Genomic DNA, 19766 nt, shown 5'->3' with positions numbered 1-19766 from the left:
ATTCCTTCCACTGACATGAATGATGTGACACCATTTCTCCTCCTGACACCAACAATAAGACACTATTCTTCTCACTAAAACTATTGATGGGACATTGTTTACACTCAATAATGTTGGGATATTTAACTATCATTGATGTTTGCCCCCCTAAAGTCTGAAGGACAGTAAACTGGCTCTTTGTTTGGAAAGTTTGGAGACCCCTGCCTTAGGTGGATCAAATTGTATTATCATATTTGATATGCTTGATATGCTTCTTTCATTTTATAGCATACCATGGTCACCCAGGCCCCATTAAAGTGAAAAAACAGCACAGGGAGATATGCATTGTTTTTTCCCATGAGCCTGACCCCTTTGAGAACACTTACACTAAATGCTGTAAAATTACTAAAGCAACTGAATATTGTACCTGTATTTCATCATCCTTCGACCTAGCCATGCTTGAAACAATGCAATCACGACAAGAAAACCCAGACCACAAAATACTGAGGCCGCCAGTAAGTCCCAGATTAGACCAACAAGAAGTATTACTTGAAGTGGAGCAATCCACACAAAATGTGCCAGGGCCAGCCCCTAAAAAGAAAAACAGCATATCTGTAACACATGCTCATACAACACATATGAACTGCAATACACATATCAATAATATTTAGCTATTAATTGTAACAAGAATAAAGGTCAGTGCTAAACATAGAAAATGGCAATTTTAGGTGGATTTTCATGAGTAGTTTACCCGCATTTTTTAGTAAAATAATTAGACCGGCAGGTGCTTGAAAATGCTAATTTTGCTATAAAATGACCCTATGTTACTGTGGCTCAGCATTCACTGCATTAATCTCGCATTGCTACATGAATAAGATTGGTTACGTTTTTTTTGCCTTCATACTGTGAAAACAGTATTAACATAAGATCTATATTTCACAACAAACTGAAATGTGGCTGCTAATTGTACTAAGACTACAGTAATGTCTATCTAAATTCCACATCCTATGTGCAGTTTGTTTTACAGCTGACAAGGCACAGGCTGCTCTTAAGGTATCCATACATTGGGGCATTATGTTGTTTGGCACTGAGCGAATAGAGATTTTTGATGAGCTTCCCTTCACCCTACATCATATATGTAGTGCAGACCTCAGACTGGTCCCGCTGTTTGTCCCGGGTTCTGTTCCCTAATTGTGCAGAGCATCCAAGCACAGGGTATTTTTTACTAAGCACACGGTATTTTTCTCAGTCTTTCACAAAGTAAGAAGGCAGATAGTGTATTATTGTGTTTTTGTATGGATTGTAGAACTGGAATATGAATTAGGATGTGTCTTGGGAAGTCCAGAATTAAGGCAAACTTGGATGGAGACATTTATGCAGAAAAGGATTTCAATGTAAGCAATGTGAACAATTCAGCACGAGGGGATCTCACAGTGGAAACAGTCCTGACCAGCAGATCTGGAAAAGTCTCTCCAACAAAACAGCACATACAGCAACAGTCTCTCCTAACAATTTTTCTCAGGCCGCTACTCACTGTGCCACTGCAAACATGGACACCTTCTTCCAGTGTCAGCCAACACTGTAGCCTCCTGGACAATTGTTCCTAGACTTTTCTCCAACTGTTCTTGCAGCTTGTAGTTGGTCCTACAGCTCTTCTCTGAGCCAAAACCACTCAGAACTTCCGGCAGCTTCTCAAAGGCCTTGGAAGGTTTAACAGCACTTTCAGGCTGGGTCAATCTCCATCAGGCAAATAACCCTGCTGTTCCAGACTCCAAACAATTTATACCCCTGAGCCCCCTGCTGGCCACTCTCCTGTCCAGGGATTGGCTGAGGCTGTTTGTATTATCAGCTCAGGCTCTGCCAATTTCAACCCGCTATGACCCAGCACATTCTGGAAGAATGGGGGGAGGAGGGCGAGCCAGACCCAGAACAGTCTATACTAATCAAACCCAGCTCCTCTAAGTATAGTGAAGCTCAAAAATAAACTAAATTTACCTAAACCTAGTAGCACCTAATTAGGAGGGTGCTACATTTACATCCACTCTTCGGTGTCTATTGAGGGCCTCCCCATGTCTGTCTATTCAGGAGTTTGAGGTCTCTAATCATCTCTGCTGCATCAGAAAGGATGAACACGGTTGTTGGCAAAAAAAATAAATTAACAACCGCTGAAACTGGTATTGACAGGGAATACTGTGGAAGATTATTGCATGATACCAGGGGCTGACTGACCATTTGGAAACTCTGGCACTGCCCGAGGGCCCAGGGTCAGTAGGGGGCCCCATGAGATGCCCCTGGTACCTTTTTCATAGGCTTTTTGGAGTTTGGGCAAGGACACAGGGGCCCCATGATCCCCTATTGTCCGGGTGCCCCATGAGTTGTCATTCCGCCCCTGCATTAAACTGATGAAAATATGGTGTTATGGGACAATATTGGATCCTTGTAAAGAGACCCTTGCATAAGCAAAGTGACACTCTGGGGTGATTTACCAAAGGAAATAAGCTGTCCACTTAGCAAGAGAATTTTCACTTTGCAAGCAAATTTTCCCCTTAGTTTAGTGAATTAGGTGAAGGTTCGCTGACTTCCATAACACAATCATGTGCAAGTAAAAATATATATTTTTTTCCTCCTTGCATTTGATTGGGTATTCTTCGCAAACTGAATTTTCACCACATTCACTAAGATAATGGAAACGTTCCTTGCAAAATGACCAGCCTATTTGCCTTTAGTTAATCAACACCGACGCACATTATATTCTCGATTTTTAATATAGTCTTCAATTCTTCTGTTAGAACCTAGAACAGTTTTTTTAATGAATTTGCTTATTAGGGGAACAAGCTGACTACATAACCAATCTCCCAATGTTCTACCCATACATGTATAGGAGTTTGCTAAATTCCCAGGTAGGGCAAGATTGCACAGTCACGACAATACAAGGAATTCAGAGAAACTTTCCTATTGCAACATGAGACGTCAGCACTCATTGTGCACAGCTGATACATTCAGATTGAAACAGAATACAGAAACTTACAGAACATTATTTCATATGTTAAATACGCTTCATTATGCAATAGATGCCTTATAATAGTCTACGGCCAAATAACTGCAGGTTTAGAGAAAACACACTAAACTCCCAAATGCTGGATCAGTTTACCTTTTGCCTTTTACCTTTGATAACTGTTCACTGCACACAGTTTTATCAGTAATTTACACAGGACAAAATAAAGACTGTAGAATAGGAAGTGTAAGTTTGTGTTGTTAGTTTTTGATAAGGATTGCAAGGAGAGGACTGCGAAAAAGAGACTACACAAACTGAAAAAACTGTTGACAATATTTAAAGCGGTATTAAATCCAAAATCAAACATTTATTATATTGTAGCTTCCCAATTCATATATGTGTTGGCTGCATTAAATGTATTTTTAGGCTTTCTTTTAAATTTTCAACTGATGGATTTCAACAGAACAAGTTGGCCTGCAGATCTAGCAGTTAGACGATTGAGACAAACCATTTAACACTGGCAGGGGTGCTCCCAAAAGGAATAAAACTGTTGCTGTAACTGCTTATGAAGTGTTAGCTGGCATATTGGCTTCAATTTGTTAGTGTATCCAAATCTGCTAGTACATCTAACATTCCCCACCCCCCAGACTGACAATGCTGCTGTCCGAAAATTCTTCTAATGGTGTATTACAAAACAAATATAGTCCACCACTGGAATATATTTGTTTTGTAATACACCATTAGAAGACACCATAGGATCACGGATTTTTCAAAGATATGCATGCAGCACTAGCGTGATTGTTATATCACGCTGTGGAAATATATCAGGACTCAGTCACTTGATATCATTTGTTGCAATGTATTTAATTAATTCATTTAATATAATTTTATATATTTATATGTTCGTTTAAATGTACTGATAGTAGAGCACGACATCACGGGTTTTGAAAGTCTATATCCATAACTTAAAAAATAAAAATGCAGCTTACCATTTAAAATACTTTTGTCCAATAATTCTAGCACTGAAAAAATCCTATCCTGTTTTTTTTGTTTAAAAGAGGGGATTGGGGTGCTGTGTTTGATATAATTAACCATATCTGTACTGTGCTAACAGATATCATTATCAGCTGTAAACTAGATTTGAACACTGTCTGTCCTAAGAAAGGATTAAAGATTGCCTAAAGCATGCATTTTACATTTTATGTTACGGAGAGGAAGCTGGGTCTGTCCTTAGTATTTCTATTGGGACAGACTTGCTCCAAAATTGTTCAGAAATACTTGCATTTGACTATGAGGCTTTCTCATTTGGATACAAAATTGGAAATTCACTTTAAGGAACAATATCTATCTGATCCATTAGCTCAAAGCATTGGTATTCACAAAGCTATACATGATGTCAGTTTATCAAACCGGCATCACAAGTGCCCATAGACATGTGGGAATCATTTCAGTTATGGCTGGCTATAATAGCTCTTCCATACATTGTGTGGTGGTCAACATTTTTGGTAAGAAGCCAATCTATTTGGGTGTATGGTGGTGGTCCCCTTCTTGAATTGGAACCCCTTTCTTTTACACGGCTCTTCATTTCTTTCTACGGGAAACCTACATGAACTTTGTTGTCATCTACATTATTCTTCCATACATTGTATCTCTCTGTACTCTGCCAAACCTGCAACAAACTGTTTTCCTGACTCAGTCAATGTTTATTGCTGTAGATAATGGAAACAGGGCTCATCAGTTGCAGATACCATTGTGAGACTTTCCAAATATTACACATGCTCATGCACAATGCTAAGGGATTTTTAAATTAACACTTTTTGTAAAAACTAGGTCATAAATTGGTATCCTACAAGTTCCACCAAAAGCTGCTTTTTACCATTTTAAAAACATTCAGGGACTAAGCAGAGTAATTCTTATCCTGAAAATCTGGGCCTTTCTAACAACACTTTTGTCGTTTCAACAGATGACATACCGATGCCACCTAGCCAGCATAGTTTCCATCTGAAATTCACTTATATTTGAAGTACTTTTAAAATTGCTAGTCACTGGACTGCTTCTGGCTAAAGGATAAGTTCACCTTTGGAATATGTTACATGTTCACGATCTGTACCGTCACCCCCCTCCCTGTGACAGTGGACTCCCTTTCTCCGCACCTGCTGTCACAATTTGAAAACAGCATGGCCATCATTCATTCACAGTTTCCTGATGGCTTGTAGTTCTCAATGAACTACAAAGATGCTGGTGAGTGCTCTCCTAGTTCATTAATTCTTCCTGCTCTCAAGTAACTGCCCACCCACATGGGAAGTATGAGCAGACAGATATCCTGAAAGTCTGCAGGAACCTGAGACTGCACCCTCAATCTGCTGACTGCGGGTGCAATGCTCTGCAGGTTATCTGAAAAGAAAAAATAATAAATACGCATATTATTACCTTCAAAAAATGTGCATTTATTTTAATTTTTTTTCAAATGGTGAACTTAGATTTCAATGCTTTCTGAGTAACTGACTAGGAACATGCATACAGGGAGTGAAGTCAGAAGAAAGCCAGAACTCCTGATCTGCATATGTGTTTCAAAGGATTAAAGCCTTTGGAGCAGCAGCATGACAACCAGAAAATAAGTATTTTCAAAGGAAAGGTTCAGTAATTGAACTTTAGGTTGTTTTCAGTACAGGTTTCCTTTAAACTGTCATGGTAAGCACTATAAATCTCCGCTATCACAGCTTTATCCGGACTTCCTGAGATAATCAAGCTGAATATGGCCTTCAGCTTATTTCCACTCCCTAGGACTATCATCCACAAGTATCTGTCATATTTGCTACCCCCCAACCCCATGCAGTTAATTTGTTTTGACATAAAGATGTTACAGTTCACCCTTAAACATCTTGTAAAGGCTTTGAAGTATGAAGACAGCACAGGAGGCAGGCAGACACAACATCCTCTTGGTTCCAGGGTTAATTTCTCCCAGACAGCATGCACATCGTATCACAGAGTAAAAAGGCAGAACAAACTATTCCCACAATTCTCTACATAACAAACAATGTAACTGACTCCAAAGACTTCATAAATCACCCAGGATAACACATGTAGAAAGGCTGTGAGACAACAGCATGATTTTAATTGCTAGCAATAGCATGAACCATAAAATCTAACACAGAAATCATGCCTCACTTATCCGCTCTTCGTACAGGCTACATTAATAATATTCTTTATTTTGCATTTTTATGGCACTTTCAGCTTACATTTACCTATACAGTATGTCAGTCAGCTGCAAAAGAAATACGTAATAGGTCAAGGCGCACAATGACATAAGAATTTAATCTGCTGACTAAATGATGCCCTCTTGTCACTAGTGATAAACAAAGCAAATATAGGTAAAGTTTAACTGCACTTCAGTTCCCTTGTTAATGTAACCATATATATTTACTTTCTTTACCTTGTAATTCAGATATTTGACAAGTTAAGTCGGCCATACATGGTTGAAAATTCAGCCCGTTTAGCATGGTATGGCCAAATTTTGATCCATGTATGGGCAGGCTGGTTGTACCCAAGTCAATCCATCGATTGACTTGGGTACAACCAGCCTGTCAGATTTTTTACATGTGATCACTGCCAAAGGCTATAGCTGCTAGCAGTAATCATTTTGTTCTGCCGGCTGGGAAGGCTCCCCATGCCCCCACTGGCAGAACACAATAGCACTGTGGGAGGCTTCCCCCATCAACACTGATTGTATTGATGGGGGAATCAGGCAATTTTATCTGCTTCCACCCATCGTCTATGGCAGTGATGGCGAAGCTTTTTAAGCCCGAGTGCCCAAACTACAATACAACCTTATCACCGACAGCACCAGGTGCACGCCACTAGCAGTACGCAGGGGGCGTGTTCTGGGAGGACGTCCATGGACGCCCTCCCAGAACTAGACAACTTCGCTGTAGCCATCTTTTGGCTATAGCATGGTTGGGAAGCAGTTAATCTCACCTCCGGCAGTGACGGAGTGGCTTCCAACCCGGCAGCTTATTCCCATCCACACTGAACAAGTCGCCCCTGGCCCTGGAGCAGTGTGGGAGCCATTTCCTTTCATCCACGCTAGGCACATCACCACTGGCCCTAGAGCAGTGTGGGAGCCGCTTTGTCTCATCCACACCCATCCCTGGATACGTCACCCCTGGCACCAGAGGCATGTGGGAGCCGCTTCCTCTCGTCCATGCCCACCCTGGCCCCAGAGACATGTGGGAGATGTAGTTCAATGGGGGTGCAATGTGGACGAGATCCAGATGGCCAGTCAGTGTGCGTGGTCCATGTACGCTCATATTCCTCTTCTTCCTGGCGTGCCCACCGAGATAGCTCTGCATGCCAGCTCTGGCATGCGTGCCATAGGTTTGCCATAACTGATCTATGGGCTGCCTTAGTTCTTTATTAGGGTCTTGTGTTTGGTGTGAATAATTGCAGCAGAAAACTGCAACCAATGTTCCATGGTGTTGCTAGGGGTTACTCAAGCAATTTCTGCAGCTTGGGTAAGCTGACACTGACAACAATTATCTTCCCAACAATTAATGGTAATCTTTTTACTGACCATTAATTCAAGGAACATTCTTCCCACTGACCACTAATGTAAGCAGCATGTTTCCCACTGACCACCAGTGTACTAAGGCCTTTCTATCACTAGCCAGCAATATAAGGGGTCTCTTTTCATCTGGCCACCAGTATTAGAGAGCACTACAATTTTCATTGTCTGCATTTCTTTTCCAGGCTTTATTCTTATTTACAGTAATTTCATATTTTTTTTACCTACAACTCATCTACAACTATAACTGTTTACACTAACGTTTCATTAGGTATAGATATAAAAGTTATTAGCAGGGAATCTATGAAACCCTCAAGCTATTTAAAAGGTTCCTACATGTTAGAGGTTGAGAAAATCTGCATTATATGATTATCACCAGATATTTATGATTTCAATGGATCAAGCAGCAATTAGGTTACCAATGGGTAAGTTAAGATTCCAGTTGAAACTGCTATCTGACAGATCTTGATAGAGTATATCTTTATTGGGGGTAGTGTTGAGACATAAACACACTCCGGTCAAGTACAACATGCAGAATCCTTAAGCAATATCCACTGTCTATAACCCACATTTAGCTTAATTGGGATTTTTTCTAAAGGTTTCCACTAGTCAGTGTTAACTTTTTTTTACCCAACTGGGTTCAGGGGAGTCAAACAATATATTAGCAGGTAACTGAGGTGAAAAAAGACTGTGGAATTAATCTATTAGTCAATCAGCTTCATTGTGTTTAGATATACTTTAATCATGTTAATTAAGGTCCTAATTACAAAAAAGGACAAAAGAACCTATTGACAAGTATGGTATTTTAATCTATTGGGTACCTGCAACAGCAACATACTCCCATGGAAGACCTGTTATGTGAAGAGGCTTTCATTGCAAAATACATATTTTGAACAATTGCCCATGGTTTCTCCAAGATAAACAAATATTGTGGATGTGTCCTTAATGTACGTAAAAACAATTGCTCATTGGGTACAAATGAACCTCTGAACTTGTTCACATAAATTTTTTGGGGGGAGGGGTGGAGAATCATTTGGAGGCATATTTTGCCTCTGTCCAGGCATGTTCACTGTCTATGATCCTTTAAAAATATTATATATTTAAAAAGACAATATTGCAAGACCATTTCTTCAATATATTGTGGTAAATAAAATTTCAAGAGGACCACAGAATGAGCCTGTCTACATAAAATGGTAAAATCACATTCTGAGGAGACCCATGTTTAATGCAAACATTAACTGTTTTCCTCAAAATAAAGCTTTATAAAATAATGTAAAATAATACTGATAACTTGCACTGATCTTAATAATTATAACTGATCAATATTTATTAGAAAAAACATCCAGAAATTGTTAATGGGCAAGTCTGAAAGAAATTTGGACACCCGACAGTCAATAAATAATTTTACTGAGTAAAAATGTTAGAGAACCTAAAAACCTTGTTTCCTAATAAAGTGTGGACATTTGCTATGTAACCATTTTCCATTTGCTTAGTAACAATAGATAATGGCTGATCACAACTATTTCAATTTTTACAATGAAGACATTTAACAATTAATTAAAAAGGAAATAATAAAGCAATATTCATGGAAAAAGGTAACGAACAGTGAGTAGTAGTGTCAATTTGTAAAAGTCTATGGGTCAGGTCTAACTATTTGGCCGTAATGTGGGTTGGCTGTGGGTAATGTACTTATCCATATGCACATACTGACTTTCAGAAAGTATTTAAGTGAGACCTTTGTGGGGCTGCAGAGTATAGGGATGGTGGGCAGGAACTTTTCAGATAACAGGTAGCTATGGACTAGGTAACCAATGACACCACCAAGCTACCTATTAATTCACTTCCATGTTACCTCTCTTCTTGACTACTGCAACGTTCTTTGTTGACCTCTACACAGGTGATCCCCCTTCAATCTATCATGAAAGCTGCTGATGGACCCATCCACATTGTAGCAATTGTGCACACAGAGATGGACGTAGTCATCTATCTTTCTAAAGGCCCTCCATCTTGTATCTCTCTCTCCCTCCTCCAATCCCCCCTCCCTCTCTGTTCAGTGACATGTGGTCTGTATGATGCTGAGAGATCACAGGCATCAGGCCCCAGCTGGAGAGCTTCATGGTTATAAACCCCAATTAGCCTGGCCCCAGTATGTTTGTGAGACTCTTGCTTGGAAAGGATCGTAAAGCCATAAACCAATCCTTCACTGGGCTTCAAAGACATTCCAGCTAGTCGTAAAACAGACTCACATTTAAAAACCCACTTTTCCATATAATTTTAAATCTTAAGGTAGGAAATAATTACATAAACATAAAGCATACATGTACCCAGGGAAGGTTATTGCCCTGATATAACTTGTGAGGGATTTTGGTTCTAGGCTGAGTCCCCCGCCTACAACACCCTCCCCAAATGAGGCAATTGGTTCTCTACTTCAAGGAGACACCCTGCTGAGTTCCTAGAAAATGACTGTTATGCTTGGAGCAGAGAGTTAAGTTGAGTTGAAGAAATCTCCCTTTTAACATAGGAACCAACTCGGGAGACGGTACCCTTTGCTCTGAAACTTGATCTGCTTAAACCAAGGCTGACGGCAAGTATCTACCTCTCTAAACTTCTTTCTGTTATCTCTTTGCTGTGTTATTGCTCTCTGTATTTATATATACTGTATATATTGGCTACATCTTTTTCTGTAAATATTGTTATTGCACCCTTTTGACCTTTTTAGTAATAAATCCTATTATCTGAAAAGTGTTGAACTGTTTCTAAAGCTCTTTAATACAAACTAAGAATCCCTGTCTCTGAAGAGTGCTACTGGGTGTTTTTAAACCTCTATATATCTCTGCCTGCGGTGACAGTGGTATACAGATGATTATTCAAACATCATAGTGTTATTGCTAATATTGGTGAGTTTCCTCCTACTCTGTACAAAAAGGTGGTGGTGGCAGTATGAAGCGTTAATTAACATTGCGTAATTAACCTGACCCGGTAACAATTGCTCTCAGGCTGCGGCACATAGGTTGTGGTCCATTAGCTGGAAAATAATTGTGCAGGGTGCAGCTGAGCATGGCATTGTTACACACGTGGCAGCACGGTTTTAGATTGGCTAGTTCTTCGGTCACGAGTTGGTGAGAAGGGCTGGGGGTATGACGCCGCGATCGTCACACACATTACTAACCATTTAGTGTCCGCCACCCTTTTCAGCTAATCATCTTGCTAACTTTTGCCCGCCCACTGCATACACCTCAAAAAACTAAGTATAGCATAAAAAGTCTTCCACAGCTCTCAAGATACACCACCAACTTCATCTAAAAAGACCACAACCATCCACACTGGTCCTCCCAAGACCACCTGCTTTCTAGCTTTCTTGTCACCAGCCTCCATGCCCACCTCCAAGACTTCTCCAAAAACTGTCAAATCCTCTGGAAATTCCTACCCCAAGCTGTCCAGCTATCTCCTACTCTGTCTGCTCTTAGGCGATCCCTAAAAATATTTTTTTTTATCTCACCTCAACCTAAAAATCACCTTATATTTGTCATCTATTTGTGCATTACTTGCCCCTTTGTAACCTTTGTATGCACCCTCAACCCTCTTGTCTTCAATTGATTTGTAACTGTAGTGTCTTCTCACTACACAAATCCTGTATAATAAGAATTGGGTTCTTTATTTTTCCAGAAAATTTGACCCCTGAGCCTTAAGCAGGCATTGCATTTTAATGGAAAAAAAATGTATTAGTAGAGGAAATTATCCATATGGGATCAGATCAAAAATGCAAATAAAAATTTCATCTGATCTGTGTTTTTTTTACTTTTACAGACAAGTGATCTGCAGACAGACAAACCATGTGTAGGTTTTAACAGTAAAATTCAAAATTATTTTTGTGGTAAGGACGTAGAAGAGGCGATGACTCTTCCATGAAGACCATATTTGTACAAGTATCTCTTTATAGTGGAATAGTGTACCACAACTCCAGTGTCTGCCAGATCTTTCTGGAGGGATCGTGCAGTCAAACGTGGGTTTTGAAATGTTTTTCTCACAATCCTGCGAGCTGTTCTGTCTGATATTTCTCTTGGTCTTCCAGATCTTGCTTTAACTTCCACTGTTCCTGATGACTGCCATTTCTTAATTACATTTCGAACAGAGGATATTGACATCTGAAAACGCTTTGCTATCTTCTTATAGCCTTCTCCAGCTTTGTGAGCGGCAACTATTTTCAGTTTCAGTTTTCTAGACAACTGCTTAGAAGAACCCATGGTGCTGATTGTTGGGGCAAGGTCAGATGAGTCTGGGCATTTAAAACCTTTGAGATTGACATCACCTGGTCTGCCCAGACGATGATTGAGAACAATCCATGACTCTGGCAGGTCTCAGCTTTGCAAAGGGGGCAGGGCATGCTATAAATTCTGCAGGGTGCCCAAACTTTTGCAGACGCCATTTTTTTGTTTTCTGTTATTTTGAAAGTGTAAATGATGGAAACAAAATCTAACTTTTGTTGACATATTATAAGAATGTCTAATCTGTAATTTGATGCCTTTTGGAGATTTTTCCATCTTTCCTTGGCTTCTTTATGCACATTAATACAAATTTTTAGCTGGGGTGCCCAAACTTTCGATCCCCACTGTAACTTGTTACCAAATATGAATTAAAAAACCTGAAAGGCTTGGCCACAGCTTAAAGCAGTATTAAACCCAAAGCAATAATTTATTATATTGTAGCTTAGCCATTCTTAGATGTGATGGCTGTATTATTTTCCTTTCCAGGCTTTCTTTCTGTTGTTTTCATCTGGTGATCCACTCATCGAGTCTGTTGTTTTTCAGAAGCACAAGTTCTCTAGCAGAATGTATCAGTTTACATGGATAGGACAATCCCCTAACACTAGCATGGGTGATTAAAAATATCAGCTTTCAAGGTTCTTCATGTTGTGTGTTCAGAGATGGTAATCTGCACACCTTGGTTGTAACAAATGGTTATTTCAGTTACTGTTGCCTTTCTGTCATCTCAAACCAGTCTGCCCATTCTCCTCTGACATCAACAAAGCATTTTCGTCCACATAACTGCAGCTCACTGGATATTTTCTCTTTTTCAGGCCACTCTCTGTAAACTCTAGAGATGGTTGTGAGAGATAATCTAAGTAGACCAGCAGTTTGTGAAATACTCATACCAGCCTATCTGGCATCAACAACCATGCCACGTTCAAAGTCACTTAAATCCCCTTTATTTACCATTCTCATGCTCAGTTTGAACTTCGGCAAGTTGTCTCCACTACATTTAGATGCCTAAATGCATTGAATTGCTACCATGTGATTGGCTGATTAGCAATTTGTGTTACCAAGCAATTGAACAGGTGTACCTAATAAAGTGGCCAGTGAGTGTATTTATTGATGCTAAACCTGTATCCCAATAGGAAAAAGAAACTGTTTGCTGTAACTGATTATAAAGTGCGAGCTGGAGTTTGGCTTCAATTTGGTAGTGTATCTAAATCTGCTAATACATGTAACACCAGCCCCCCCCCCCCCCCCAGACTGAAATGCTTGCTGTCTGCTGTGCTACCTGTGCTCATTCATCCAAAATTGTGTCTCACTAATACACAAGATGTTTTACTGACCAGATCCTCAGGTGAAAACAGAAGGGGGAAAAAAACCTAAGCAAACTAATGCAGTCACCACATCTAATGACTGGCAACCTGCAATATAATACATTGTTGGTTTGGGGTTTAATACCGCTTTAAGTTCAGTATCATAGATCATTCTATGACATTACACATACAAATATGGTGGGGCAGAGATTAATGGCATTAAGAGTGTGTGGAAGAAACTATAATTTGACTTCTCAGGCTTCAGGTTAAAGATGCATCAACATACATTAAACTCTTACCTCATCAAATTTATTCAGGTTGTTCGAGAGCAGACTTACTAGCTGACCCGTGCTTATTTTATCCAGAACTTTGCTTGACAATTTTAAGGTCTGTTGGCAAATGTCAGAAGCTATTTTAGTCCACATGATAAAATTCAGAAATAAAAACAGGACATAAAATAATATTTACTCTATTCTTACCTTTTTGTAAATTAAGCTGAACATTGCTATCCTCATCTGCATGCCTATATGATGAAGGCCAAATATGGCTGGATGTAGTAGGAGCATTCTGACTGCAAACAGTAAAGACAAGCCAATTGCCAAGTAGTAAGCAATGGACCTCTCTACAGTGTTATTTTGATCATAGGAAGCTATGATTCTTCCAAGAAGAAGAGGTTGAACAGCTTTGGTGACTTCCTAGAAAAAATATAAAAATATCTTAAAATATGAAATCATTAAATACAATTAAATATTTGCTCAGCAATTCTTTTTTTCCATAAAGAAGTTTTATTGAAATAAAACAAAATACAGAGATAATTAAGCCAAGTGAACAGAGACAGGAACATTTTCTGGCCTTCTTGTTAATTGTAAACCTCCATGCAGCTGTACAACAAAAGAAGCTCGTCCAGAAGAGTCCGGACGGTTGCATAAGAGACAATACAAATGAAAATACAATGACACATGGGCCTGTACTGCAAAATGAACAGCAAACTACTATCTGAATGCAACCCAAAGGATCTGAGCCTAAAAACTCAAAAGTAATATTCAAGGCATGACTACAGTACCAAAGTGCGTGCCAAGTACCTGATATCATGGCTATATAGAGTGGATCACTTTACACTGTTTATAAACAGACTAAGAAACAAAAAGCTGGAGGCAGTAAGTTGGACTCCAGATAGATTGGGGAAGAAATGAGAAAAAGGGAAGAAAGAGAGAATAGGAGAGGGCAAAAAGACAAAAAAGGAGGGAGAGGAGAGAGAAAAAAAAGGGGGGGGGGACAAACCCACACACATTAATTCAGGGGTAGAGGGTGAGATGTGAACAGCAACCAGAAGACTCGCCAAGGAACCCATCACTAGTTTTCAAAGACTATAATCAACCTGCCCCGTAAGGTGTTTTAGGTCAGCATATTCGGGCTAGGTTTGATAATGAAGCCAGCATGCCCACACAGTGTGGAAATGCGTACTCCTCTCTTGAGAGATGTGGATCAGTTCATCCATATCCTTAATCCAGTTGATATGCTAGAACCACTCCACCGTTGGAACCTGATACGTGCACCAGTGAATTGGAATGCACATTCTTGCAGAATTAACCATGTGCATAGCCAATGACTTCAAGTATAAACTTTTTCATAGTCCAGAGTGGTGCAACAAGTACTGCGTGGATGGGTACTCCAGGGGGATGCCTGTAACTGTGGTAGTAATACAGTGGGCCTCTTTCCAAAAACTCATCAGAGCTGAACACTGCCACATAATGTAAAGCAGCATCTCAAGTTCTGAAAAACACCTCCAGACTTTATTGGTAACAGCCAGGCAAAACCTATGGACTACAGTTGGGGTACAGTACCGTCAAGTTTGCAGCTTATAAACGTTTTCCTGAATGTTAACATTAGCATTGCAGCAATTCTTTTACTATCAATAAAAAACAGTTGCACTAGCCATGCAGTTTATTCATTGTTCACAAACCTGTTTGGAAGCTTTGGGATACTGCAATTCATATTTCACCTACACTTGCAGGTGGGATGGAAGGGGGGAAAACACATGGTTGAGCCTTCTTTTTACCAACCCCCCCCCCCACACACACACCTCCCCAAAGCTGCTCTGGACAGGGGTGTGCATATGCCTGTGATGTACAGCAGGCAGTACTGCGGTGCCATGCCACAACCACTTTTAGTGCACACAGTTATGGTGCAGTGGGTCGAAATTTTGAGGGTTAAAACAGGCGGTGAGGAGGCTATACATCCTCACCACTTGTCAAGCATTTCTGTAAAGCTATCCACCACAAATTGAATTTCACAGGAGTGGCAAGCTCTGCCCTTCTTGTAAACCCAGTCTAAGACTAGCATGCTCCTAGGATATCACCTTCAGTTGGTGGATACAGGCTTTTTAAAGGCATAGTTTACCTTTTCAAAAAACTGCCTATGCAGGTAAGGGGCATCTATAGATAAAAAAAAAAGACTGTGAAGCTTTGACCAAAGTTAAATAATTATTATTATTATTATTATACAGTATTTATATAGTGCCAAAGGGTATGCTCAGCACTGTACAGTAGCAGGGGGCACAGAACATGAGACAAGACAGTAACAATACAATACACGAGGGGTTCGAGGGCCCTGCTCTTTCGAGCTTACAATCTAGGAGGGAGGGAAAGGTGGTACAGGAGGAGATGGCTGTGGGGGATGGAGTGGTAGGAGGAGTGGAGGAGGTTAGTTGTTAGGTGAGGTCAGGTGTTAGGTGAGGTTGGGGTAGGCTTCTCTGAAGAGGAGGGTTTTCAGGGTGCGCCTGAAGGTGAGGAGGGTAGGTGGCAGTCTGATGGATTGGGGGAGGGAGTTCCAGAGGATGGGGGAAGTCCTAGAGAAGTCCTGCAATCGGGCGTGAGAGGAGGAGACCAGGGAGCTAGAGAGTAGGAGGTCCTGTGAGGAGCGGAGGGCACGGGTAGGGTAATATTTGGGTATCAGGTCAGTTATGTAGTTTGGGGCGGTGTTGTGAATGGCTTTGTAGGTCAGAGTTAGCAGTTTGAATTTGATGCATTGGGCAATCGGAAGCCAATGAAGGGATTGGCAGAGGGGGGAGGCAGATGTGGAGCGGTTGGTGAGGTGGATGAGTCTAGCTGCGGAGTTTAGGATCGACTGACCTTGCTATAGGTGAATCCATTTATGAACCTCCTCAAGTCTAATTGAAAAACTCCCAGAAATGGCATTATCCTGCCTCGGTCTTAGGACATTGCTGAGACATGTCCAGCTGTTAATGTTCACCTTCACCACATTACAGGAGTGAGATCTCAAATGTTGAGCTCAGAGCGGCTGCATCGAGAGAGAGAAAGTGCATGTGTGGAGGTTTGTGATGGTGAAGGTGAACGGTAACAGCTGGGAGCTTCTTATCAATGTCCTAGCAACGAAGCAGGATGGGATGATAGCATCTCTGTGAGTTTTTCAGTCAGGCTTCGGGAGGTACAGAAATTGCTCACATCTATAGCAAGAGCATTATTGAACTTTGGTCAAAGCCAGCCCTCAAAATTTCCACTTGCCTGCACACATTGGGCGAGTCAAAATTACATGGGGACGAGCAGCATCGAAACTAGGAGTGTGTGGGAGGGGCAGTGGTGGGGGCAGTTACAAGCTCCCTGTATAGCTTTCAATGAAGCAGCTGAAAGCCATGGAAGGGAAAGGAGGAGAAGCGGCTTCCAGCTGCTTCATTGAAAGCCATACAGGGAGATTGTTGCTTGTAACTACCTTCACCGCTGCACCGATCATCCCTGATCCTTTAGTTTCTTTTCAGGCCTCCCCTGTGTGCTCCTCAGTGCCCAGCCCCTCCCCCTATCCTCTGCACTGCTCTGCCTCCCCCTGTGCTCACCCACATTCCAGTCCATGTAGCTTCTCAGAAGAGGATGTGTGGGCAGGAAATATTATACAGAGCAGCTGGAAGCCCTGTGATGACAGAGCCATGTGAGTCTGACCTTCCTTCCTTCTCTCCTTCCCTTCCTTCCTTTCTTCCCTCCCTACACTTTCATCCTTCCTCCTTCCCTCTTCCTTCCCTCTCTCCCTTACTTTCTTCCCTTTCTTTTCTCCCTGCCTTCCATTTCTTCCTCCTCTTCCTTCCTTCCTCTCCCCATTCTTTCCTTCCTTCCCTCCCCTTCCTTACTTCCTTCCTTCCTTTCCTTTCCTTTTTTCCTTCCTCCTTCCTTTTCTTTCCCCTTTCTCTTTCCTTCCTTCCTTCCCTCCCACCCTCCTTCATTCCCTTCCTTCCTTTCCTCCCTCCCTTCCTTCCTACAGTTTGCACCCTTCTCCCTACATTATGCATCACACCGCTGACCTCTGCACTGTGCGTCATTTTGTTTCCATATTGATGTAAAGCACTTATTTTCCTTTTATGTTTACATTGCTTTATGTCAATATTGTTAAAGTTGTTGTTGTTAATATTTATTTTTGCACCTTTATTCGGCATAAAACACTTAACAGTGTCATTTCATGAGATAATTTATGAGGGTGTGTTTACAGGAGATCTTAGAGGCGGGGCAGGGTAGCGTTTGGGTGGGGCAACTGGTGGGGAGTAACTCTTAAAACCTGGCTAGTAGCTCAGGACCTGAAATTTTGAGCCCTGGTCAAAGCTGCACAGTTTGTTTTTATCTACAGGCGACCCTTACCTGCATAGGCCTTTAAGATCAATGTACTTGATTTCTTTACCACACCTAGACAGGTAACAGCTATTTTGGGGAGATAATAAAATAATTTCAGCAAAATAAACAAAAAAAAATGTATCAGGTGCTTTTTCATAACAACTTTGCTAACCTGCAATTACACTGTTCCCAAATTATAACTTTAACCACCTTTAGAACAAATGCAGCCATATAGGTTTTGCCACAGAACAGTTACTATGTCTGATAAATGATTATCTCTCTCACTTCCTCTGGCTGCAAAAGTTATTTTTTAATAACAGGCCAGTTCACTGACTCCACCCTAGTTACCTTACCGAGCTTCTCCGTCTAGGTACCAATAACAGGTCTGAACTGTAAAAACGTGATAATATGAAGTTAATATTCCTATGCACCTCTTGAGGTGTCACTACACTAAAATACACCCTTCAGATGTAGAGGAAATTTTACCCTAAACTCTTTTCTTTGTTGTCATGGATTGTTTACTGGGTATCTCAGGTCCACACTAGGTTGAAAAAGCGAAGTAGCCTTGGAGAAAATTGTTGGCTGCATTCAAACAGATGCAGCCACTGTTCAGGTTTTCACTGCCGCTAGCAGTTCTTCCCAGCAAGGGGATTCGTCCATCTGTGTTACGTTTTTTTTTTGTTCGGCCTGCAAGCCACTGTATGGCCAGGTCTATGCAACTAGAGAGGTAAGCATTGGCAGGCTATATATTTCTCTCAGCACTGTTTCCTTTAAAGCAAACCTGTGCTCAAAATGACAAAACATGCTTCCTGGAAAAGAAGTCTTTAACCCCTCCCCGCCCACCTCCATTTAAACAGTTAGGAATGTCCATGGGGTGGAAAGTAATTGGCAATCATGTGACCACTGATACAGTGGTCACATGATCAGATGCTGGTCCCGCCATCTACCAACCTGTTGCTCGGACCAAGAGCTGTCTGCCACATCTCAGTCTTTGTACTGAGAGTATGTAGCATGTGCTCTCAGCACATAAACAATGGCCACCCAGTAACACATACGTGTAGCGTGTGTACACTCAATAGGTCACTCGCCCTTTGTAAGAAGATTACTGTAGGTCCACTTTCAGCAATTAGCAGCTACTTCCCATATGGAGTCTCTTTAGGAGACCAAACACCGCTACTCCCAGTATGAATATCGCTCAAGAGAAGGGAGGGTATTCATTGCACTGGATATTCTTTCAGTGCAACCCCATAAATGACATTAAAAATATTTATTGCTCAATAATATGCACTTACAAGGGTATAACAATTTGGAACAATATTCTCACTACCAAAATAGAGACTCACACCGCACTTCGGGTTTCCAGGTCCTCTGGAAGTGATGTCACTGGCCCACAATTTACAAGGTGAGCGACTACTGCACACGGAGGTGGAGTGGGATCGTGGGCACTGAAGCACTTTAGTGAAAGCACTGTATAGAATAATTTACATCACTAAATGAATACACTGAATATGTGTGGACACTTATTTTGAACTTTAAGAAATATTATCAATGGACTTTTTTGGCACTTCTTGCATCTCATCATTTTATATCACGGGATGAGGTTAAAAGGTATATCAAGTAATTTAGGTGTGTATTATATAGGAATTGGTATTATATACTGTATTTATATATGGTTTGGATCACCATTCATAGCATTGAAATGGACTGTGCACCATTTTAATGTTAGGTATAAGGTTACCAACTGTGGTCCCTATGTCATTACTGTGTCTTGAGTTGACTTACACGTCACAAACTCAAAGTGCCAATGGGTACTAGGAAACTAGTGCTCCAGGAAGTGTGTGGTATGGAACACACTTCAGGAAGTGATGTCTGGAATACAAAAGAGAATAGCAGCTTGGGCAACGGGTCAGATAAATATTAAAGACTTCTTTCCCGTGGAGTATTTTTTCATTTCTGTGTTGAGATGACAGGGACTCTTTAAACAGCATACAGTGTACTCGGGATATTACGCCTTTAGTCAGTACTCCATTGCTAAGAGTAGTACAAGATAAT

The 19766-nt window shown here is 40.9% G+C and overlaps 1 protein-coding gene across 1 annotated transcript in view; it reads right to left on the bottom strand.

Moving 5' to 3' along the window:
• The window catches only part of CFTR (CF transmembrane conductance regulator), a 200484-nt gene that overhangs the window by 136841 nt on the left and 43877 nt on the right, over window positions 1-19766 (bottom strand). The window contains exons 4-6 of the mRNA XM_089672096.1: window positions 13581-13796; window positions 13401-13490; window positions 407-570 (exon numbers count right to left, since the gene is read on the bottom strand). Coding sequence (XP_089528222.1) covers window positions 407-570; window positions 13401-13490; window positions 13581-13796 — 470 coding nt within the window. The remainder of the gene's footprint in view (window positions 1-406; window positions 571-13400; window positions 13491-13580; window positions 13797-19766) is intronic.

This window comes from Staurois parvus, unplaced genomic scaffold (genome assembly GCF_062004578.1).
Source record: "Staurois parvus isolate SC_StPar_1 unplaced genomic scaffold, SC_StPar_1.0 ptg000120l, whole genome shotgun sequence".
Classification (NCBI taxonomy): Eukaryota; Metazoa; Chordata; class Amphibia; order Anura; family Ranidae; genus Staurois; species Staurois parvus.
Note: the sequence above shows the minus strand (reverse complement) of the source record. Positions and strands in the feature narration are given on the sequence as shown.